Here is a 24,139-nt window from a genome sequence, read left to right as displayed (position 1 = left end):
AAAATTCAAAATCCCTTTCATCTTGCGGTTCCGGTGCTGTTCAGGCAATTTAAAGTATTCACTGGGAACTTATTTGTTGAGGAAGATAACAAGTTTTTCTGGGTGATTTGTGACGTTTTATTTGGGCCTCCCAATACTGTGTTTTTGTATTTAAATATAAGTAACAGGGTTGAAATAGACATCCTTAGTTGTATACGTTTTGTTGTAATTAAGCAGCCAGGTTAAGTGTGTGAATGTGTAGTTGTGGGGCCACCTGCTGTATTATTTGTGCAACTGCATCTCTGTGCATATAAACTCAGCAAAAAAAGAAACGTCTCTTTTTCAGGACCCTGTCTTGCAAATATAATTTGAAAAATCCAAATAACTTCACAGATCTTCATTGTAGTGGGTTTAAGCACTGTTTCCCATGCTTGTTCAATGAACCATAAATAATTAATGAACATGCACCTGTGGAATGGTCATTAAGACACGAAAAGCTTACAGACGGTAGGCAATTAAGGTCACAGTTATGAAAACGTAGGACACTAAAGAGGCCTTTCTACTGACTCATCTGCGTGAACGTGCCTTAGGCATAATGTAAGGAGGCATGAGGACTGCAGATGTGGCCAGGGCAATAAATTGCAATGTCCGTACTGTGAGACGCCTAAGACAGCGCTACAGGGAGACAGGACGGACAGCTGATCGTCCTTGCAGTGGCAGACCACGTGTAACAACACCTGCGCAGGATCGGTACATCTGAACTTCATACCTGCGGGACAGGTACAGGATGGCTACAACAACTGCCCGAGTTACACCAGGAACGCACAATCCCTCCATCAGTGCTCAGACTGTCCGCAATAGGCTGAGAGAGGCTGTACTGAGGGCTTGTAGGCCTGTTGTAAGGCAGGTCCTCACCAGACATCACCGGCAACAGCATCGCCTACGGGCACAAACCCACCGTGGCTGGACCAGACAGGACTGGCAAAAAGTGCTCTTCACTGACGAGTCGCGGTTTTATCTCACCAGGGGTGATGGTCGGATTCGCGTTTATCGTTGAAGGAATGAGCGTTACACCGAGGCCTGTACTCTGGAGCGGGATCGATTTGGAGGTGGAGGGTCCGTCATGGTCTGGCGCGGTGTGTCACAGCATCATCGGACTGAGCTTGTTGTCATTGCAGGCAATCTCAATGCTGTGTGTTACAGGGAAGACATCCTCCTCCCTCATGTGGTACCCTTCCTGTAGGCTCATTCTGACATGACCCTCCAGCATGACAATGCCACCAGCCACACTGCTCGTTCTGTGCATAATTTCCTGCAAGACAGGAATGTCAGTGTTCTGCCATGGCCAGCGAAGAGCACGGATCTCAAACCCATTGAGCACGTCTGAGACCTGTTGGATCGGAGGATAAGGGCTAGGGCCATTCCCCCCAGAAATGTCTGGGAACTTGCAGGTGCCTTGGTGGAAGAGTGGGGTAACATCTCACAGCAATAACTGGCAAATGTGGTGCAGTCCATGAGGAGGAGATGCACTGCAGTACTTAATGCAGCTGGTGGCCACATCAGATACTGAATGTTACTTTTGATTTTGACCCCCTCCCCCCCTTTGTTCAGGGACACATTATTCAAATTATATTAGTCACATGTCTGTGGAACTTGTTTAGTTTTTGTCTCAGTTGTTGAATCTTGTTATGTCATACAAATATTTACACATGTTAAGTTTGCTGAAAATAAACGCAGTTGACAGTGAAAGGAAGTTTATTTTTTTGCTGAATTTAGTGTATACAATAATAAAATCACCTGGTCCCAACATACATGGCAAGTCAAGAAAAGTCATTGTAACTTGTCCACACTGCAAACTGAAGTTAAATAAGAAAAACTTCAAACACATTCACGAAGAAAGCAGTCAGTACACATTGCTATGAATCACTGTCCAAGGGAATATTTTTGGCACGTGAGTGAAAGCACATTGCTTTGAAACACTGAAAAATACTTGGAATAATTCACTTCCAACTGTGGTCAAAACTGTTATGGATGCTGGACTATAAAAAGCTGTTGAATTTGACTTTTTCTTTACTTTCACATACAGTCTTCTAGATCCTGAAATATATTCCTGGGGGAGTGTTATTATGATTTACTATTATCATTATTGTTGTTATCATAACTATCAAACTTAACAACCTTAACTTGCACTGGAAGCACAGTGTGATTTCACTGAGGTATGTAGGAAATTCTCATCAATAGTGGTTGTAATGTTTTTTGGGATACCCATCCGATTGTGTGATTTTCTGTTTCAAAGGAAAACGTGCAGCAAATTAGGCGACAGTGGTGCCTGGTTCTCCTGCAGAAATGTCCCGTGCCGTAAGTCTTGAAAATTATAAAAACGTTTCATTTGCATCCTTAAAATCACTTGCTTCACTGTAGCCAGACTGACATGACATACATTCAAAATGAACATATATTCAAATCAAATCAAATCAAATGTATTTATATTGCCCTTCGGACATCAGCTGATATCTCAAAGTGCTGTACAGAAACCCAGCCTAAAACCCCAAACAGCAAGCAATGCAAGTGTAGAAGCACGGTGGCTAGGAAAAACTCCCTAGAAAGGCCAAAACCTAGGAAGAAACCTAGAGAGGAACCAGGCTATGAGGGGTGGCCAATCCTCTTCTGGCTGTGCCGGGTGGAGATTATAACAGAACATGGCCAAGATGTTCAAATGTTCATAAATGACCAGCATGGTCAAATAATAATAATCACAGTAGTTGTATGGTATGTCATTCACTCACTAAGGTCTGAAGAAGAGAAGTTGAAAGATGGATAAAGGCGGAGAAAACAAAACACACTACAGGTAGGAGGTGTCCTATGATGAGTGGTATAGTCTTAAACCAATGTTTAGACTTACCCCCCTCTCATATGATGAGTGGTATAGTCTTAAACCAATGTTTAGACTTACCCCCTCTCTCATATGATGAGTGGTATAGTCTTAAACCAATGTTTAGACTTACCCCCCCCCCTCTCATATGATGAGTGGTATAGTCTTAAACCAATGTTTAGACTTACCCCCCCTCTCATATGATGAGTGGTATAGTCTTAAACCAATGTTTAGACTTACCCCCCCCCTCTCATATGATGAGTGGTATAGTCTTAAACCAATGTTTAGACTTACCCCCCCTCTCATATGATGAGTGGTATAGTCTTAAACCAATGTTTAGACTTACCCCCCCCTCTCATATGATGAGTGGTATAGTCACGCCCTGACCTTAGAGAGCCTTTTTATTTCTCTATTTGGTTAGGTCGGGGTGTGATTTGGATGGGCATTCTAGTTTTTCTATTTCTTTGTTGGCTCCCAATCAGAGGCAGCTGTCTATCGTTGTCTCTGATTGGGGATCATACTTTTTTCCACCTTTAGTTTGTGGGATCTTGTTTGTGTGTAGTTGCTTTCTGCACTGCATGTAGCTTTACGTTCGTTTTGTATTTTGTTGTTTTTTCGGTGTCATTTAAATAAAAGTAAAATGTACGCCTACCACGCTGCACCTTGGTCCAATCCATCTCTAAATGAACGTGACAGGTATAGTCTTAAACCAATGTTTAAAGACTTAACCCCCCCATCATGTGATGAGTGGTATAGTCTTAAACCAATGTTTAAAGACTTAACCCCCCCACCCTCATGTGATAAGTGGTATAGTCTAAAACCAATGTTTAAAGACTTAAACCTCCCTCTCCAATATATTTCAGGATGATGTAGAAGACACCCCCCCCCCAAGAAGTCCCAGCATGTCACATCAGCATCCAGCTCTGCAGGATCAGGTACTGTATAGGCTATTAGCTAAAGTAAGGTGCATTCTGACACACATCCCTAGAGGTTCCATTACTTAATGACCACAATCTGTTTTCTTTCTAGACGATACTGAAAACAAAATGAACGGCGAGCTGTGGACTGGGTATGTAGTCTACTGTGGGTAATGCTGAAGGCTTGTAGCATGGTGAACTGGGTATGTAGTCTACTGTGTGTAATGCTGAAGGCTTGATGCATGGTGAACTGGGTATGTAGTCTACTGTGTGTAATGCTGAAGGCTTGATGCATGGTGAACTGGGTATGTAGTCTACTGTGTGTAATGCTGAAGGCTTGATGCATGGTGAACTGGGTATGTAGTCTACTGTGTGTAATGCTGAAGGCTTGTAGCATGTTGAACTGGGTATGTAGTCTACTGTGGGTAATGCTGAAGGCTTGATGCATGGTGAACTGGGTATGTAGTCTACTGTGGGTAATGCTGAAGGCTTGTAGCATGTTGAACTGGGTATGTAGTCTACTGTGGGTAATGCTGAAGGCTTGATGCATGGTGAACTGGGTATGTAGTCTACTGTGGGTAATGCTGAAGGCTTGATGCATGGTGAACTGGGTATGTAGTCTACTGTGTGTAATGCTGAAGGCTTGTAGCATGTTGAACTGGGTATGTAGTCTACTGTGGGTAATGCTGAAGGCTTGATGCATGGTGAACTGGGTATGTAGTCTACTGTGGGTAATGCTGAAGGCTTGTAGCATGTTGAACTGGGTATGTAGTCTACTGTGGGTAATGCTGAAGGCTTGTAGCATGTTGAACTGGGTATGTAGTCTACTGTGTGTAATGCTGAAGGCTTGTAGCATGGTGAACTGGGTATGTAGTCTACTGTGTGTAATGCTGAAGGCTTGTAGCATGGTGAACTGGGTATGTAGTCTACTGTGGGTAATGCTGAAGGCTTGATGCATGGTGAACTGGGTATGTAGTCTACTGTGTGTAATGCTGAAGGCTTGTAGCATGGTGAACTGGGTATGTAGTCTACTGTGTGTAATGCTGAAGGCTTGATGCATGGTGAACTGGGTATGTAGTCTACTGTGTGTAATGCTGAAGGCTTGATGCATGGTGAACTGGGTATGTAGTCTACTGTGGGTAATGCTGAAGGCTTGATGCATGGTGAACTGGGTATGTAGTCTACTGTGGGTAATGCTGAAGGCTTGATGCATGGTGAACTGGGTATGTAGTCTACTGTGGGTAATGCTGAAGGCTTGATGCATGGTGAACTGGGTATGTAGTCTACTGTGGGTAATGCTGAAGGCTTGATGCATGGTGAACTGGGTATGTAGTCTACTGTGGGTAATGCTGAAGGCTTGTAGCATGGTGAACTGGGTATGTAGTCTACTGTGGGTAATGCTGAAGGCTTGATGCATGGTGAACTGGGTATGTAGTCTACTGTGTGTAATGCTGAAGGCTTGATGCATGGTGGACTGGGTATGTAGTCTACTGTGGGTAATGCTGAAGGCTTGTAGCATGTTGAACTGGGTGTGTAGTCTACTGTGTGTAATGCTGAAGGCTTGTAGCATGGTGAACTGGGTATGTAGTCTACTGTGTGTAATGCTGAAGGCTTGATGCATGGTGAACTGGGTATGTAGTCTACTGTGTGTAATGCTGAAGGCTTGATGCATGGTGAACTGGGTATGTAGTCTACTGTGTGTAATGCTGAAGGCTTGATGCATGGTGAACTGGGTATGTAGACTACTGTGTGTAATGCTGAAGGCTTGATGCATGGTGAACTGGGTATGTAGTCTACTGTGTGTAATGCTGAAGGCTTGATGCATGGTGAACTGGGTATGTAGTCTACTGTGTGTAATGCTGAAGGCTTGATGCATGGTGAACTGGGTATGTAGACTACTGTGTGTAACGCTGAAGGCTTTTAGCATGGTGAGATATAATAGTTGTGATGACTTGTTGAGTAGTTCTAGATATCACTGAAAACCCCTTTAGTAGTAGTGTATTTTGTTTGCATGGTTTGTGAACATGGGGTGTAATTTGACTTGATCGTCCAATGAGGCACTACTCTCAATATTTATTATTCCTTTTTCTTCAAGGAAGCAGATGTTATTCTAAGGGACACCCTAGAGGCAGCAAGGTGGTGTGAACTCCCAACAGATGCTCTTCTAAGGGACACCCTAGAGGCAGCAAGGTGGTGTGAACTCCCAACAGATGTTCTTCTAAGGGACACCCTGGAGGCAGCAAGGTGGTGTGAACTCCTAACAGATGCTCTTCTAAGGGACACCCCAGAGGCAACAAGGTGGTGTGAACTCCAAACATTTAAAGGCACCGTTTCCCTCCATAGTGTAATTGGGATGGACGGGGAAGACCGCATTACAACCCTTAAACAACTACAGTTGTATGATGGCCTGGATGAAGAGGAAAATATTATCCTGAAGGAACCATTCGTGTTACAGAGAGATGATGAGATGTTCTATGGGGAGGCAGCAAGAACATTACTGTCTCTGAGGAGCGTGAAGCCATTTTTGAGGAGTGGTCAAACCATGGTTTTGTCTGCTGTGTTAATTGTTTCAGTTGTTAATTGTGTTGTTTAGTAAAGATGATGTAGAAGTCACCCGAGTCTCTGATCTCTTTACTGGAGCTGGTATAACTTAATGTAAAAATATATTCAGCTTGTCAGTATGTCTATATGGTATAGTATGTCTCCATTCTCATGAGGGATGTAAATAGCATTATAAATCAGGACAGGTAGTAACTGTGTGTGTGTATATATACAGTATATGCTCAATGAAATAATATAATTACAAAGTTATAACATTTATCAACACTATTTTAACAGTACATGACATACACAAGTCTGTTGTTCACTGCAACAATATGAGTAGCTAGTCTCAAATATAGCATGAAGTAAGAAGTGTTACAACACATCTGCTGGTGTCGCTTTATATAATATTTCTTACGATCTTCAAAAATGAAATATGTCTGTATTCAACGTGTGTGTTTGTGTTCAGTGTGTGTTTGTGTTCGTGGTCAGTGTGTGTTTGTTCAGTTTGTGTTCAGTGTGTGACTGTCAAAATTCAGATGGTCAAAAAAAGTGGGCGGGGCCAACCGTTTGACTCTGCCCACATTGCACCCTGCAGTCAGGGGGACTTGTGCAGCTCAGAAAGCTACTCTATTGTTTCTGTTTTTCAGGGACAAGAAATGTGTCCTACCTAGGTTACAACAACACAATGTAATGAAGAATGTTATTATTGTTTTCAAGTGAGTACAACACTCTAGTCTGGGCTGTAAACTGCTGTGAATAGCCTATGTTATTTGAATAACCACTCAAAAGCCTGGAGTTTTGAATGAATATTCATCACTTCAAAATAAGTGCATCTAGCCTGCCTGACTGGGAACCCATTTGGATCAGTTATGTTTTATTTTTTATTCAGCAGTTTAGCCTACACGGTCCAGGCACATTAACAGGACAGTAATATGATGTATCAGCTAACAGAAACATGGTAATACAGGGATTTCTATTGGGGCACATGAATTATGATAATACCCATTGAGGAAGTTGTATCCATCTTTTCCGAGTTTTAAAAGAGTTTTAAAATTAGGTGGATAAGTAACTGCTCAAAAGCAACTGGCTACTGACGGGGAATGTTCACATATGCATATGGCAGCATGTTCGATTGTGCGTCAAGAATTCAGCATAGCAAGTTTGTATGAAGGTCTGGTTATCTAATGGGTAAATAGTTCAATAGTAATATCCTCTAAAACGCTCTGGTGACAAGGAACCTTTGCTGCCCTGTTTCCAGTTGTCCACATGGAGAACCTATTCAAGTAAGCAAATACATTTCGAAAATGTAAAAAAACAACGTATTATTAGCTAACTAGCAACATTGCAGGCTAACTCAAATTAGCTGCTAAATGAGCTAACGACGTTAGCTAACGTTAGTTGGCTAGCCTACAAGCCCTCGGTTCAGCCTCTCTCAGCCTATTGCGGACAGTCTGAGCACTGATGGAGGGATTGTGCGTTCCTGGTGTAACTCGGGCAGTTGTTGCCATCCTGTACCTGTCCCGCAGGTATGAAGTTCGGATGTACCGATCCTGTGCAGGTGTTACACGTGGTCTGCCACTACGAGGACGATGAGCTGTCCGTCCTGTCTCCCTGTAGCGTTGTCTTAGGTGTCTCACAGTACGGACAGTGCAATTTATTGCCATGGCCACATCTGCAGTCCTCATGCCTCCTTGCAGCATGCCTAAGGCACATTCACGCAAATGAGCAGGGCCCCTGGGCATCTTTCTTTTGGTGTTTTTCAGAGTCAGTAGAACGTTCTCTTTAGTGTCCTAGGTTTTCGTAACTGTGACCTTAATTGCTTACCGCCAGTAAGCTGTTAGTGTCTTAACGGCTGTTCCACAGGTGCTTGTTCATTAATTGTTTATGGTTCATTGAACAAGCATGGGAAACAGTGTTATAACCCTTTACAATGAATATCTGTGAAGTTATTTGTTTTTTTACGAATTATATTTACAAGACAGGGTCCTGAAAAAGGGACGTTTTCTTCTTTAAATACAGAGGGTACACTAACCCTAACCCCCCTTATATTTTCCTTAATTTTGTCACTAGAGTCAAATACTTTCTGTGGCACACATCAGTCAAATACTTTCTATAGAACAAACTTCGTCAGGATAGGCAACCGAAATGAATAATGAATGTATGTGTGTTATATTAAACATAGAGGGAGTAAAATGTAGGCAAGATATAAACATTTCAGAACAACTACTAGTCAAATAAGACATGTGAGAGATGACGAATTTTGGAAAATAAATGTATTTATAGACTAATACACTTTAAACAAATAGCCAATTCGAAAACTGCAGACATTACTAGTGCCTCCCCCGCAATCAAACTGCCATAAAAATAAAATGAAACGCAGCCTGACGTGATCATTGACAGCTGCCTTGAAGGACACAAATAAAAAAATGCTTTCTGCTACTAAGATCAGTGAAATGTAGGCTTAACTGACAACGGAGAGAAGAGCAGAAATCTCAACTAGCAAGTCCCAGCAATGAAGAACTGAGTGTGTGAGTGTTGACGCGAAGGGGGGGATTCTGGCAGGGGGGAGATGTTCGGCAACACACCGGCATTTACCCGGACGATCATTCTACACTTTACCGTCTGAGCTTATCGACTGCTCTTGCCTTGCGTCATCGTCCCGGAAGTGGCGTCGCACAGTGGTGAAGGTTTCAGTAAACAGTCGGTTAGCGACAATATAGACTCATGAGCTTCTCTGTAACCGTATAGAGATTGAGTGTGTTATATTTCTTCCCCCTGTATGTGTCTGTTCTTCCTCTCGCCATGATTCCCGTGCCGCTGGTGGTGTGTGTTTTGGGCGGCTGGTGCTTCGTCTATCTAACAGACGTGCTTCTGAAGGTAATGTTACGATCCCGGGGTTGTAATGTTTTACTGACTATATGCTCGCTAACGTTAGTCATTAGATCCGGTCCATCGACCAAGTTATCTGCACGACGGACCAGATCTAACGAGTAATGTATTGTTATGTAATTAACCTGCTGTTATATTTTACCTATACGAGGTAGTTAGCTAGCTAACGTTAACTAACTAGTTCACTATTACGATATGTTTCCATCTGACACAGCAGCATGTGTTACCTGTAATAGCTAGAAACGAGTTATGTACACATAGTGATCGATGTACATTGCAACAGAACAATGCATGTACTCTGATTTTAATACACTCTGCTCTGTCTAGACCAGGGATGGTCAACTCCGGTCCTCGGGGGCCAGAGCGGTGTTACGCTTTCCCACATCCCTAACAAACACAGCTGATTAACTAACTGCATTCTAAACTGAAGATCATGATTAGTTGGTTATTAGCTGGGGTAAAAGTATGACACCAATTAGGCCTCAGAGGACTGGAGTTTTTCCCCATCCTGGTCTAGACGATATGGGGTAAGGCCAGGGGCTAGTTAGGACTCAGAAATGGTGTTGGGGACACTGCTATATAGGGGCTAGTCGCACCTGCTGGTCAAAAATAATTTAGAACAGCCAAATTATTATAAATGACGTCGCACATGCCGTAGCACAGTGTGGCCTTTTGTCTTCTACCAAACCAATCGGGTGGTTGTTCGACAAAACTAAGCATCGGACGTCATTGATCACGTATTTCTGATAAAGTGATACAAGCATTAGCACACTATTTCGAAGCAAACTGCTTAGCAATGTCGATGCATACCTCGGAGCTTCGGAAACAACCGTAACATTACTACTGTGCTATCAACCTTTTCAGTTGGTGGCACCAGCACATAATTTGGTTGCACCATTTCGTTAGTGTTCCATAATGTGCCTCTATTCCATACAGAACCAGGCTAATAATGACTAGCCATCTTTTAAATTAGCATTCCCTTGTGTTCATAGTCAAAATAACTATCATGGTCCAAACACACCAAGACAGTCGTGAAGAGGGCACGACAAAGCTCAGGAGACTGAAAAGATTTGGCATGGGTCCCCAGATCCTCAAAAAGTTCTACAGCTGCACCATCGAGAGCAGGTTGCATCACTGTCTGGTATGTCAACTGCTCGGCATCTGACCGTAAGGCGCTACAGAGGGTAGTGCGTACGGCCCAGTACATCACTGGGGCCAAGCTTCCTGCCATCCAGGATCTATATACCAGGCATGTCAAAGGAAAGCCCCAAAAATTGTTAGAGACTCCAGTTAGAGACTCCAGTCACCCATGTCATAGACTGTTTCTCTGCTACCGCACGGCAAGCGGTACCGGAGCGCCAAGTCTAGGACCAAAAGGCTCCTTAACAGCTAATCAAATGGCCACCGTACTATTTGCATTGACCCCCCCCCCCCCCCCCCATTTGTTTTGTACACTGCTGCTACTCTCTGTTTATTATCTATGCATAGCCACTTCACCCCTACCTACATGTACAAATTACCTCGACTAACCTGAACCCCCGCACATTGACTCGGTACCGGTACCCCCTGTATATAGCCTCATTACTAACCTGTACCCCCACACATTGACTCGGTACCGGTACCCCCTGTATATAGCCTCATTACTAACCTGTACCCCCACACATTGACTCGGTACTGGTACCCCCTGTATATAGCCTCATTACTAACCTGAACCCCCGCACATTGACTCGGTACTGGTACCCCCTGTATATAGCCTCATTACTAACCTGTACCCCTGCACATTGACTCGGTACCCCCTGTATATAGCCTTGTTATTGTTATGTTATTGTGTTTTTTATAATTTACTTTAGTTTATCTAGTAAATATTTTCTTAACTCTTTCTTGAACTGTGCTGTTGGTTAAGGGCTTGTAAGTCAGCATTTCACGGTAAGGTCTACACTTGTTCTATTCGGCGCATGTGACGAAGAAAGTTTGATTTGAATTTTACATTGATTTGGATAGATTTATTGTAGCTGTTAAAGTGCAAAAATAGACTTAAAATAAAGTACCTTTATTTATTGCAGATTTCAATTTCTGCAAAATCCTCTAGAGGGCAGAATTGGACACATCAATACTTGATACCACAGCAAAAAAAGACTGATTTCCCCAAGTTTTTATCTTCGGCTTTTTTGATCTCAAAATCACTTTTTCTTTTATGATTTTTTTTAAAACATTTTTTTATCCCCAATTTCATGATATCCAATGGGTAGTTACAGTCCCGTAGGAGCTAGGACGATCGGCGTGCGTACAGGGGCTAGGACGATCGGTGTGTACAGGGGCTAGGACGATCGGCGTGCGTACAGGGGCTAGGACGATCGGCGTGCGTACAGGGGCTAGGACGATCGGTGTGTACAGGGGCTAGGACGATCGGCGTGCGTACAGGGGCTAGGACGATCGGCGTGCGTACAGGGGCTAGGACGATCGGCGTGCGTACAGGGGCTAGGACGATCGGCGTGCGTACAGGGGCTAGGACAATCGGTGTGCGTACAGGGGCTAGGACGATCGGTGTGCGCACAGGGGCTAGGACGATCGGTGTGTACAGGGGCTAGGACGATCGGTGTGCGTACAGGGGCTAGGACGATCGGTGTGCGTACAGGGGCTAGGACGATCGGTGTGCGTACAGGGGCTAGGACGATCGGTGTGCGTACAGGGGCTAGGACGATCGGTGTGCGTACAGGGGCTAGGACGATCGGTGTGCGTACGATCGGTGTGCGTACAGGGGCTAGGACGATGGGTGTGCGTACAGGGGCTAGGACAATCGGTGTGTACAGGGGCTAGGACGATCGGTGTGTACAGGGGCTAGGACGATCGGTGTGTGTACAGGGGCTAGGACGATCGGTGTGCGTACAGGGGCTAGGACGATTGGTGTGCGTACAGGGACGATCGATGTGTGTAGAGGGTATAGGGGCTAGGACGATCGGTGCGTTCAAATCATATTTCATTTGTCACATACACATGGTTAGCAGATGTTAATGCGAGTGTAGCGAAATGCTTGTTCTTTCTAGTTTCGACAATGCAGTAATAACCAACAAGTAATCTAACCTAACAATTCCACAACTACTACCTTATACACACAAGTGTAAAGGGATAAAGAATATGTACATAAAGATATATGAATGAGTGATGGTACAGAACGGCATAGGCAAGATGCAGTAGATGGTATCGAGTACGGTATATACATATGAGATGAGTAATGTAAGGTATGTAAACATAAAAGTGCATAGTTTAAAGTGGCTAGTGATACATGTATTACATAAAGATGGCAAGATGCAGTAGATGATAGAGTACAGTATATACATATACATTCTATTAAGTGGCATTGTTTAAAGTGGCTAGTGATACATTTTGATCAATTTACATCAATTTCCATTATTAAAGTGAACTGGAGTTGAGTCAGTATGTTGGCTGGACTAGGGGCTAGGACGATCGGTGAGTACAGTGAGTACAGGGGCTAGGACTATCAGTGTAAATGGCAGTGATATGGCCTAAAAATCATATCTACATTTTTTCAAACTTATGGGCGATTCACTGTATATACAGTTGAAGTCGGAAGTTTACATAAACCTTAGCCAAATACATTTAAACTCAGTTTTTCACAATTCCTGACATTTAATCCTAGTAAAGATTCCCTGTTTTAGGTCAGTTAGGATCACCACTTTATTTTAAGAATGTGAAATTTCAGAATAAAAGTAGAGAGAATGATTTATTTCAGCTTTTATTTATTTCATCACATTCCCAGTTGGTCAGAAGTTTACGTACACTAAATTAGTATTTGGTTGCATTGCCTTTAAATTGTTTAACTTGGGTCAAGTGTTTCGGGTAGCCTTCCACAAGCTTCCCACAATAAATTGGGTGAATTTTTTTGGCCCATTCCTCCTGACAGTGCTGGTGTAACTGAGTCAGGTTTGTAGGCCTCCTTGCTCGCACACGCTTTTTCAGTTCTGCCCACAAATTTTCTATAGGATTGAGGTCACGGCTTTGTGATGGCCACTCCAATACCTTGACTTTGTTGTCCTTAAGCCATTTTGACACAACTTTCGAAGTATGCTTGGGGTCATTGTCCATTTGGAAGACCCATTTGTGACCAAGCTTTAACTTCCTGACTGATGTCTTGAGATGTTGCTTCAATATATGCACATCATTTTCCTCCCTCATGATGCCATCTATTTTGTGAAGTGCACCAGTCCCTCCTGCAGCAAAGCACCCCACAACATGATGCTGCCACCCCCGTGCTTCACGGTTGGGATGGTGTTCTTCGGCTTGCAAGCATCCCCCTTTTTCCTCCAAACATAACGATGGTCATTATGGCCAAACAGTTCTATTTTTGTTTCATCAGACCAGAGGACATTTCTCCAAAAAGTATGATCTTTGTCCCCATGTGCAGTTGCAAACCGTAGTCTGGCTTTTTTATGGAGGTTTTGGAGCAGTGGCTTTCTTGCTGAGTGGCTTCTCAGGTTATGTCGATATAGGACTCATTTATTATTATTTATTTATTTTATTACAAAAAACACAAGGAAGGGGTAACATTAAAGTATTAGAACATGGAGGACAAACAATACAGCATCAATACACTATCAAACATGTATCAGTCTTTCCGCAACAGAGCCATCCTTATGTGTGAGGGTGCATGTGCATGATAGTGATATGAAATATGTCAGTTTCCTTTTTCATGATTACAATCTTGTGAAACCCGAACCCTCCAAGATCCCCCCACAGTAGCTGTCCCTCAACCATTCGAGACCCCTCCCATAGTCCCCCCCCCCCCCCCACCCCGGAGAAAAAATAAATAAAAATACAATTAATTACATTCCCCCAAGAACCCTCCAATGCAGCAACAACCAAGAGAATGAACCCCCACCACAAATAACCCCCCAATGCAGCAACAACCAAGAGAATGAACCCCCACCACAAATAACCCCCCAATGCAGCAACAACCAAGAGAATGAACCCCCACCACAAATAACCCCCCAATGCAGCAACAACCAAGAGAATGAACCCCCACCACAAATAACCCCCCAATGCAGCAACAACCAAGAGAATTAACTAAAGAGAAAAAAGTAAAAGACAGAAGAAAACAGCAAACAACAATGCAAAAAAAATTCTGCAAAATAAATCATTTAAAACAATGGACATCAAGGACAACTGAAATCATGACAGCAATGCCTACTGTATATGTATGTGTGCATGTCTGGCACTACTACATGTATGTGTGTGTTCTTGTATGTGTTTATTTGAATGAGAGTGTGTGTGTATATGCATGTGTACAAACACCTGCACGGCATCAGCCTCAGGCAAACCGGCATTAGTTGTAAAAACATTGCCACTTAGTGTCATTCAAATGTACTTTTGTTTTATTTTGACTTTTTCCCCCTCTTTATCTTTTGACCATCATTCTATCTCCCACACACTCCACTCCCACTTGTCTCCAATTCCACATCCCAACCCTCAGCTTCCCTCAGCCCATCCCATCTATCTCTGCTGGCCACCCACTTCGGGTTTCTACGCAACACATACCTTTCAACTATGCTGTGATGTTTAACGTACAATTTCAATCTATCTAATCGAATAGAATCACAGATTGCGAGTTGAAGATAAATACTTTTTCTAGGGTTTTAGATCAATGCTGCAGAGCTTCGATGATGATGTGCCCCAAATATTCAACATTTTGTTGGTGGCAAGAATTCTAGATAATAATTTTAGCTGAAAAGCACGAAGTCTTGAATCTTGCTTTGTTTTATATATCAACTCATAGGACTCGTTTTACTTTGGATATAGATACTTTTGTACCCGTTTCCTCCAGCATCTTCACAAGGTCCTTTGCTGCTGTTCTGGGATTGATTTTCACTTTTCGCACCAAAATACGTTCATCTCTAGGAAACAGAACTTCCTGAGCGGTATGACGGCTGTGTGGTCCCATGGTGTTTATACTTGCGTAATATTGTTTGTACAGATGAACGTGGTACCTTCAGGCGTTTGGAAATTGCTCCCAAGGATGAACCAGACTTGTGGAGGTCTACAATTTTCTTTCTGAGGTCTTGGCTGATTTCTTTAGATTTTGCCATGATGTCAAGCAAAGAGGCACTGAGTTTGAAGGTAGGCCTTGAAATACATCCACAGGTACACCTCCAATTGACTTAAATGATGTCAATTAGCCTATCAGCAGCTTCTAAAGTCATGACATCATTTCTGGAATTTTTCAAGCTGTTTAAAGGCACAGTCAACTTAGTGTATGTAAACTTCTGACCCACTGGAATTGTGATACAGTGAATTATAAGTGAAATAATCTCTCTGTTAACAATTGTGGGGAAAATGACTTGTGTCATGCACAAAGTAGATGTCTTAACCGACTTGCCAAAACTATAGTTTGTTAACAAGAAATTTGTGGAATGGTTGAAAAATGAGTTTTAATGACTGCAACCTAAGTGTATGTAAACTTCTGACTTCAGCTGTATAGTATGTATGTATATGTGTGCGTTTTCTTTATATAAGCTTAATTGTACAATTTTAGGTGAAATACACTGCATTTCAAAAGGGGATTGTGAATTTATACCTAGGCTAAATTTAGTATAAAACTTCCACCACCATAATCATTTAACTTATTTTATCAAAATAGTTGACCAGTTTATCTGCAATAGACAGACATGAAAGCCACATCAGCGACTATCTATGAAAATGACTTTTTTCGAACAAATTAAACCAGATCCAGAAGTAGGCACATCTACTACTAATGACCAACATCTTGTAGCAGTTATTATAGACAATTAACCCAGGTCTCATAAACACAAGCCCACGTGTTCGTGATTAGCCAGCTAGTCTTTATATTTAAAGTCTTGGATGTATTTGCTTGATAGCAAGTTAGAACAGTTGAATTGTTATGAAGACACCGTTCTGTCCGCCTCCAACTGTTTTGAACAGCATGCTACCCAGTCCACTTTGTTCACATGTTGAAATCAAATGGCCTACCTTATTTTTCACAATGAGAAGAACTTGCCAATTCCTTATAATTGTTTCATGCACATTTATATAACTAGACAGCTGGTTTCAGTCTTTGGGTAAAATGCTTCTATGTTACCATAATGCCGTGTTCGACAAACTAATTTTCCATATTCACTGTTGGTTCTAATAGTGTCTGCTCTGTGTGCGAGTTGAGATGTAAATAGGGTATCGTTAGGGATGTTTTCTCCAGTAAAATAATGTTTCGATGTCCATAAGACCGATTCTGTTGGACCAAACCTAAAATGCAGGTAGCGAGTTCAAACCGCTTGTCAGAGAGAAAGTGCTCTTATCTTTGTTGTTGAGTGGGAGGGGCTTGGGGTGTGGGGGAGGGGCGTGGTGTGTTTGTGTTAATGAGAGCGTGCAGAGTCACAGTAGGAGTGAAGGAGACAGACCAAAAAGACAACATGAGAACAAGCGGACATAAACGCTCATAAGACTCTTTCGTATCATCTGAGATCCCTAAAGATTGGAAAGCTGCCGCGGTCATCCTCTTCTTCAAAGGAGGAGACACTCTAGACCCAAACTGTTACAGACCTATATCCATCCTGCCCTGCCTATCTAAAGTCTTCGAAAGCCAAGTTAATAAACAGATCACTGACCATTTCTAATCCCACCGTACCTTCTCCGCTGTGCAATCCGGTTTCCGAGGTGATCATGGGTGCACCTCAGCCACGCTCAAGGTCCTAAACGATATAATAACCGCCTTCGATAAAAGACAGTACTGTGCAGCCATCTTCATCGACCTGGCCAAGGCTTTCGACTCTGTCAATCACCGTATTCTTATCGGCAGACTCAACAGCCTTGGTTTCTCGAATGACTGCCTCGCCTGGTTCACCAACTACTTCTCAGAGAGTTCAGTGTGTCAAATCGGAGGGACTGTTGTCCGGACCTCTGGCAGTTTCTATGGGGGTGCCACAGGGTTCAATTCTCGGGCCGACTCTTTTCTCTGTATATATTAATGATGTCGCTCTTGCTGCGGGTGATTCCCTGATCCACCTCTACGCAGACGACACCATTCTGTATACATCTGGCCCTTCTTTGGACACTGTGTTAACTAACCTCCAAACAAGCTTCAATGCCATACAACACTCCTTCCGTGGCCTCCAACTGCTCTTAAACGCTAGTAAAACTAAATGCATGCTCTTCAACTGATCGCTGCCTGCACCTGCCCGCCCGACTAGCATCACTACTCTGGACAGTTCTGACTTAGAATATGTGGACAACTACAAATACCTAGGTGTCGGGTTAGACTGTAAACTCTCCTTCTCCTTCCAGACTCATATTAAACATCTCCAATCCAAAATGAAATCTAGAATCAGCTTTCTATTTCGCAACAAAGCCTCCTTCACTCACGCCGCCAAATTTACCCTCCTAAAACTGACTATCCTACCGATCCTCGACTTCGGCGTTGTCCTCTACAAAATAGCTTCCAACACTCAGACTGCATCCAGTTTGCTATCACAGTGCCATCCTTTTTGTCACTAAAGCCCCTTATACCACCCAGCACTGCGACCTGTATGCTCTAGTCGGCTGGCCCTCGCTACATATTCGTCGCCAGACCCACTGGCTCCAGGTCATCTATAAGTCTATGCTAGGTAAAGCTCCACCTTATCTCAGCTCACTGGTCACGATAACAACACCCACCCGTAGCACGCGCTCCAGCAGGTATATCTCACTGGTCATCCCCAAAGCCAACACCTCCTTTGTCCGCCTTTCCTTCCAGTTCTCTGCTGCCAATGACTGGAACGAATTGCAAAAATCGCTGAAGCTGGAGACTAATATTTCCCTCACCAACTTTAAACATCAGCTATCTGAGCAGCTAACTGATCGCTGCAGCTGTACATAGTCCATCTGTAAATAGCCCACCCAATCTACCTACCTCATCCCCATATTGTCTTTATTGACTTTTCTGCTCTTTTGCACACCAGTATCTCTACTTGCACATAATCTGCTAATTTATCACTCCAGTGTTAATCTGCTAAATTGAAATTACTTCCCTACTATGGCCTATTTATTGCCTTCCCACCTCATGCCATTTGCACACACTGTATATAGACTTAATTTTTTTCTATTGTGTTATTGACTGTACACTTGTTTACTCCATGTGTAACTCTGTGTTGTTTGTATCGCACTGCTATGCTTTATCTTGGCCAGGTCGCAGTTGTAAATGAGAACTTGTACTTAACTAGCCTACCTGGTTAAATAAAGGTGAAATAAAAAAGAACAAACCCTGCATTCTTGCGATAGTGGTATTTGGAATATTGTGCTAAAACATACATTTGAATGAATCAAATGTATTCAATATGTGTGTAGGGGCTAGGATTATGGCAGAGGTTGTTGTAACACGTCCTCTCTCCTCTCCCTCAGCTGTCTGAGTCATATGGTCATTGTTATGAGATGTGGCTAGGGTCAAAGGGTCTGTCTCTCTCTCCGTTCCACATCCGCTGGCAGACCTCCCTCTTCAACCGCCTCTTCTCACGCTGCGCTCGCATCAACCCCCACGCCCTCTACCTCTGGTAAGACCTGACCTCTAACCCTCACACACTCTACCTCTGGTAAGACCTGACCTCTGACCCTTAACCCTCATATCCTCTACCTCTGGTAAGACCTGACCTCTGACCCTTAACCCTCATGCCCTCTACCTCTGGTAAGACCTGACCTCTAACCCTCACACACTCTACCTCTGGTAAGACCTGACCTCTGACCCTTAACCCTCATATCCTCTACCTCTGGTAAGACCTGACCTCTGACCCTTAACCCTCATGCCCTCTACCTCTGGTAAGACCTGACCTCTGACCCTTAACCCTCATGCCCTCTACCTCTGGTAATACCTGACCTATCCCTCACACACTCTACCTCTGGTAAGACCTGACCTCTGACCCTTAACCCTCATGCCCTCTACCTCTGGTAAGACCTGACCTCTGACCCTTAACCCTCATGCCCTCTACCTCTGGTAAGACCTGACCTATCCCTCACACACTCTACCTCTGGTAAGACCTGACCTCTAACCCTCACACACTCTACCTCTGGTAAGACCTGACCTCTGACCCTTAACCCTCATATCCTCTACCTCTGGTAAGACCTGACCTCTGACCCTTAACCCTCATGCCCTCTACCTCTGGTAAGACCTGACCTCTGACCCTTAACCCTCATGCCCTCTACCTCTGGTAATACCTGACCTATCCCTCACACACTCTACCTCTGGTAAGACCTGACCTCTAACCCTCACACACTCTACCTCTGGTAAGACCTGACCTCTGACCCTTAACCCTCATATCCTCTACCTCTGGTAAGACCTGACCTCTGACCCTTAACCCTCATGCCCTCTACCTCTGGTAATACCTGACCTATCCCTCACACACTCTACCTCTGGTAAGACCTGACCTCTAACCCTCACACACTCTACCTCTGGTAAGACCTGACCTCTGACCCTTAACCCTCATGCCCTCTACCTCTGGTAAGACCTGACCTCTGACCCTTAACCCTCATGCCCTCTACCTCTGGTAAGACCTGACCCTTAACCCTCATGCCCTCTACCTCTGGTAAGACCTGACCTCTGACCCTTAACCCTCATGCCCTCTACCTCTGGTAATACCTGACCTATCCCTCACACACTCTACCTCTGGTAAGACCTGACCTCTAACCCTCACACACTCTACCTCTGGTAAGACCTGACCTCTGACCCTTAACCCTCATATCCTCTACCTCTGGTAAGACCTGACCTCTGACCCTTAACCCTCATGCCCTCTACCTCTGGTAATACCTGACCTATCCCTCACACACTCTACCTCTGGTAAGACCTGACCTCTAACCCTCACACACTCTACCTCTGGTAAGACCTGACCTCTGACCCTTAACCCTCATATCCTCTACCTCTGGTAAGACCTGACCTCTGACCCTTAACCCTCATGCCCTCTAACTCTGGTAATACCTGACCTATCCCTCACACACTCTACCTCTGGTAAGACCTGACCTCTAACCCTCACACACTCTACCTATGATAAGACCTGACCTCTGACCCTTAACCCTAATTCCCTCTACCTCGTGTAAGACTTGTGCCCAGTTCCACTGTGTGTGTGTTTGCGTGTAGGTTTACCAGTGGTCTAGTGTTTGGGCTGGTGTCTATGTGTGGTTCGGTGGTGCTGCTAATTAGAACCCTGCAGCAGACTATCCATCAGATGACATCAGACCACCCTCAGGGAGCCAATCAACAGACACTACAGGTGGTGGTACGTACAACGACGTGTGTGTACTGACTGCTGTGTGTGTGTGTGTGTACTGACTGCTGTGTGTGTGCAGGTCCCAGGTATAAACCTGCCAGTCAGTCAGCTGGCCTACTTCTTCTCTGCTCTGCTGGTCAGTGGGGTCATACACGAACTGGGCCATGCCGTGGCAGCAATAAGGTAAGATATATACACACACTAACTGGGACCTGCTGTGACTGAACTGAGTCACTAACTCTGACCATGCTGTAACTGAACTGAATCACTAACTCTGACCATGCTGTAACTGAACTGAGTCACTAACTCTGACCATGCTGTAACTGAACTGAGTCACTAACTCTGACCATGCTGTAACTGAACTGAGTCACTAACTCTGACCATGCTGTAACTGAACTGAGTCACTAACTCTGACCATGCTGTAACTGAACTGAGTCACTAACTCTGACCATGCTGTAACTGAACTGAGTCACTAACTCTGACCATGCTGTAACTGAACTGAGTCACTAACTCTGACCATGCTGTAACTGAACTGAGTCACTAACTCTGACCATGCTGTAACTGAACTGAGTCACTAACTCTGACCATGCTGTAACTGAACTGAGACAAAACAGATATCCACCAGACTACAAGGATTACGTTCATTTGAGATTAAAGTTTATTTTACACCCCATCACTTCAGAAAGCAAATAAAATAATTCAAATGTTTATGGATCTTCTTCTTTTTTTTGCGATTAACTTTCACGTACTCCAACCAGCGATTCACTTCCTCATCGTCGTTGTGTAGTACGGAGGCTCTTAAAAAACTTTTTTTTTATTTCTCCCAAAAACACCAAATACCTACCTCCTTTTGGAAATGTAGACGCTCTCAATATTGTGATGCAGGTTTTTAGATGTTGTACACATGAAGAAATTGTACCTTTTTAAAATAGAGTGTGTGTGTGTGTGTGTGTGTGTGTGTGTGTGTGTAGGGAGCAGGTACGTGTGAATGGTTTCGGTGTGTTTGTTTTCGTGGTGTATCCCGGAGCTTTCGTAGATCTCTTCACCACACATCTCAACCTCATCTCACCTGCCCAACAGCTACGCATCTTCTGTGCAGGTAAGATTCTCACACACACACACACACACATCTAAACTAAGAGAGCAAACACACGAGAGCGTGTGTACTATTGGGTAGCATCTAACCATTGTTTTCTGTTCATGTTGAATCAAATCATTTCGTCCACTTGGCAGGTGATCACTAAGACACCACTCTCTAACGGTGAACACGTTTTAACTAACCATCTTCAAAACTCGCCTCTCTCTCTCCCTCCCTCCTCTCTCTCGCTCCCTGTCTCTCTCCCTCCCTCCTCTCTCTCGCTCCCTGTCTCTCTCCCCCCTCTTTCTTTCTCCCCTCCCCCCCCCCCCCCTCTCTCTCCTCTCTTTCTCTCTCTCTCTCTCCCCTCCCTCTCCCCCCCCCTTCTCTCTCTCCTCTCTCTCTCTCTCTCTCTCTAGGGGTGTGGCATAACTTTGTGCTGTGTGTAGCAGCATTGTGTTTCCTCTTCCTGTTGCCTGTCTTCCTGTTTCCTGTTTACTACACTGGGGCTGGAGCCCTCGTCACCGAGGTGGTGCAGGTTAGTGTGGGACAGTAGTGTTAACTTCATATGGCTGCAATCCCGGTAACGGGATCGATATGACAACAGCCAGTGAAAGTGCAGGGCGCCAAATTCAAACAACAGAAATCTCATAATTAAAATTCCTCCAACATACATGTGTCTTATACCATTTTAAAGGTAATCTTGTTGTTAATCCCACAATAGTGTTTTCAAATAGCAAAAGCACCACAAACGATTATGTTAGGTCACCACCAACTCAAAGAAAAATTCAGCCATTTTTCCAGCCAAAGAGAGGAGCCACAAATAGCACAAATAGAGATCAAATGAATCACTAACCTTTGATGATCTTCATCAGATGACACTCATAGGACTTCATGTTACACAATACATGCATATTTTGTTTGATAAAGTTCATATTTATATCAAAGAATCTGAGTTTACATTGGCGCGTTACATTCACTTGTTCCAAAAACATCCAGTGATTTTGCATAGCCACATCGATTCAACAGAAATACTCATCATAAATGGAGATGATAATACAAGTTATACACATGGAATTATAGGTATACCTCTCCTTAATGCAACCGCTGTGTCAGATTTCAAAAAAACTTTACGGAAAAAGCAAACCATGCAATAATCATTAATAATAATGAGACGGAGCTCAGAACAATAGTAAAATTAGCCGCCATGTTGGAGTCAACAGAAACCAGAAAATACATGATAAATGTTTCCTTACCTTTGATGAACTTCATCAGAATGCAGTCCTAGGAATCACAGGTCCACAATAAATGCTTGATTTGTTTGATAATGTCCGTTATTTATGTCCAATTAGCTACTTTGGTTAGCGCGTTTGGTAAACAATTCCAAAGTCACAAAGCGCGTCCACTATAACGTGACGAAATGTACAAAAGTTCCATAACAGTCAGTAGAAACATGTCAAACGATGTACTGAATCAATCTTTAGAATGTTGTTATCTTGAATAACGTTCCAATTGAGAGATGGAACGGAGCTGCCTCCCACGTGAACACGCGTGGTCACCTCATGGCTTTGGTTACTCATTCCTGTCTCCTTCGGCCCCCCTTCACAGCAGAGTCATCAGACAAAGTTCTATTGACTGTTGACATCTAGTGGACGCCATAGGAAGTGAAAACTCATCCATATCTTGCTGTAATTTCAATGAGAGCTTGGTTGAAAAATTACCAGCCCCAGAAAAAATCCAAACAGGAAGTGGAACTTCTCAGGTTTTTGCCTGCCATATGAGTTCTGTTATACTCACAGACATAATTCAAACAGTTTTAGAAACTTCAGAGTGTTTTCTATCCAATACTAATATGCATATATTAGCAACTATGACTGAGGAGCAGGCCGTTTACTCTGTGCACCTCTGTGCACCTTTCATCCAAGCTACTCAATACTGCCCCTGATAAATAGAACGCTAAGTTTCTAACATGAATGTGCACCACAGTTTTTATTGTCCTTTGAACTACTACTGGTAGTGTGAAGCCATCATTTGTCCCATTAAAAAAAAAAAAGATTAACAAACGCATTTAAAATTTGACATTTCTCTAGTATAGGCTTCTTATAATGAACGATATCAGCAAAATTCCTGTGTCGATCATTTTCAGTTAATTGTCCCAGCTCTAGTGTGTTTGTGTGAACAAGCTGGTTTAGCCCTCTTGTAAGGTAACAATCTAGTGTTTGTTAACTCTCTCTGTGTGTGTCAGGGCTCTCCTGCAGACGGTCCTAGAGGTCTGTCAATAGGTGACATGGTGACCGGGCTTGAGGATTGTGATGTACGAACAGTAGAGGACTGGAACTCCTGTCTCACAATCCACACACACACACCCCAGACTGGATACTGTGTCCCAACACACACCCTGCAACCCAGCTGGGCCCACGGTCGAGGTACACACACACACACACACACACACACACACACACACACACACACACACACACACACACACACACACACACACACACACACCTCAGACTGGATACTGTGTCCCAACACACACCCTGCAACCCAGCTGGGCCCACGGTCGAGGTACACACACACACACACACACACACACACACACACACAC

At 43.7% G+C, this 24,139-nt stretch overlaps 1 protein-coding gene and 1 long non-coding RNA gene across 3 annotated transcripts in view; both read left to right on the top strand.

Moving 5' to 3' along the window:
- Window positions 1-3,711: 3,711 nt before the first annotated feature.
- LOC139531328 (uncharacterized) lies at window positions 3,712-6,381 on the top strand. Its single transcript, XR_011666332.1, has 3 exons — window positions 3,712-3,786; window positions 3,881-3,920; window positions 5,864-6,381. It is a non-coding gene; the product is annotated as an uncharacterized lncRNA (long non-coding RNA).
- Window positions 6,382-8,966: 2,585 nt separating this feature from the next.
- Window positions 8,967-24,139, top strand: part of mbtps2 (membrane-bound transcription factor peptidase, site 2) — a 34,175-nt gene continuing 19,002 nt past the window's right edge. The window contains exons 1-8 of one of the 2 annotated variants that reach the window (XM_071327898.1): window positions 8,967-9,189; window positions 10,194-10,342; window positions 18,604-18,752; window positions 20,327-20,465; window positions 20,536-20,639; window positions 21,428-21,555; window positions 21,951-22,069; window positions 23,777-23,957. In XM_071327898.1, coding sequence (XP_071183999.1) covers window positions 10,208-10,342; window positions 18,604-18,752; window positions 20,327-20,465; window positions 20,536-20,639; window positions 21,428-21,555; window positions 21,951-22,069; window positions 23,777-23,957 — 955 coding nt within the window. In that variant the 5' untranslated portion in view covers window positions 8,967-9,189; window positions 10,194-10,207. The remainder of the gene's footprint in view (window positions 9,190-10,193; window positions 10,343-18,603; window positions 18,753-20,326; window positions 20,466-20,535; window positions 20,640-21,427; window positions 21,556-21,950; window positions 22,070-23,776; window positions 23,958-24,139) is intronic. The other variant, XM_071327899.1, reaches the window with a different exon arrangement.

The sequence above is a fragment of the Salvelinus alpinus genome, chromosome 10, assembly GCF_045679555.1.
Source record: "Salvelinus alpinus chromosome 10, SLU_Salpinus.1, whole genome shotgun sequence".
Lineage (NCBI taxonomy): Eukaryota > Metazoa > Chordata > Actinopteri > Salmoniformes > Salmonidae > Salvelinus > Salvelinus alpinus.
The sequence above is the reverse complement of the archived record's forward strand: the minus strand, read 5'-3'. Positions and strand labels throughout refer to the sequence as shown.